At 41.2% G+C, this 992-nt stretch overlaps 1 protein-coding gene across 2 annotated transcripts in view; it reads left to right on the top strand.

Moving 5' to 3' along the window:
* LOC101861854 (WASH complex subunit 2C) overlaps window positions 1-992 on the top strand; it is a gene marked incomplete at its 5' end in the record, with an annotated part of 25511 nt that overhangs the window by 10927 nt on the left and 13592 nt on the right. For both annotated transcript variants that reach the window (XM_013089479.1, XM_013089478.1), the window contains 1 exon segment: window positions 130-155. In XM_013089479.1, the coding sequence (XP_012944933.1) occupies window positions 130-155 (26 nt within the window).

Genomic DNA, 992 nt, shown 5'->3' with positions numbered 1-992 from the left:
CTTGTTTTAATCATATCTTATCTTTATCTCCCCGTAGCTTGTTTTAATCATATCTTATCTTTGTCTCCCCTCCCCTCACCTCACCTCACCTTTATTTGATCTCATCTCATCCTACTCTTTTTTCCCCAGAAGCCAGTTCGCCCGCGGAAGAACCGGTAAGTACTGGCCGTGTCCTAATCCTAATGGACTCTTGTCTATTTATAGCCTGTGCCCCCTGGAGCAACGCCTGGTGCCTGTGGTGCAGTGGTTAGTCTCTGCTACTCCGTGCTTGCGAAAAGAACACAAGTTCGATTCCCGTTTGAGAACGTCTTGTTTATTTCATGGAGTGTGTCTCTCTGTCTGTTTTTCTGTCTGCTGTGATGCTGAATGACGCATGTTGCTCCTGAAGATTGATTCTGTTGGCTGTTCTGTGTCACTAGTTTGGTTTTCTTGTTTGGTTTGTTTGTTGCTTGTTTTTGGGGGGGGTTTTCCTGTGTTTTTACGGTGCATTTTCATGAATGTGTTGATGCGTGTTCCTTCTCTTTGAACGTGGTTTGATCCTCCTTCCTGGTCTTACTCTGACTAACCCACGCATGTGGGTGGTTGGAGGGTGCTCTGATGTGGTTTCCTTCTCGTTTCCTATCAAACATCTATCGTCCTTATCTCCCCTTCTTCTTTTTTGTGTTTGCTACTCTCTTGTAACACCTCTAATCTTCGGCACTTATATAGCCTTATTGTGTTGTATGTGCCGTAAAACTCTTACTAAAACATAACCCAGGCGTCTTGGGGCTTGTGTAGCTCTGTGGGACTTCTGAGCTCGACTGTTGGGAGGAAGAGAGACAGTGAGATTTAATAATAATAATAATAATAATAATAAATTACACTTTTATTTGTCCCAGAAGGACACTTTGTTTTACAATGGCAAACATACATACATAAATACATAATTATAAATACGTACATACATAAATACATACATGCATAAATACATACTTAAATACACACTATTACAC

Source organism: Aplysia californica, unplaced genomic scaffold (genome assembly GCF_000002075.1).
Source record: "Aplysia californica isolate F4 #8 unplaced genomic scaffold, AplCal3.0 scaffold00960, whole genome shotgun sequence".
NCBI classification, from domain to species: Eukaryota; Metazoa; Mollusca; class Gastropoda; order Aplysiida; family Aplysiidae; genus Aplysia; species Aplysia californica.
This window is presented reverse-complemented; position numbering and strand designations above follow the sequence as displayed.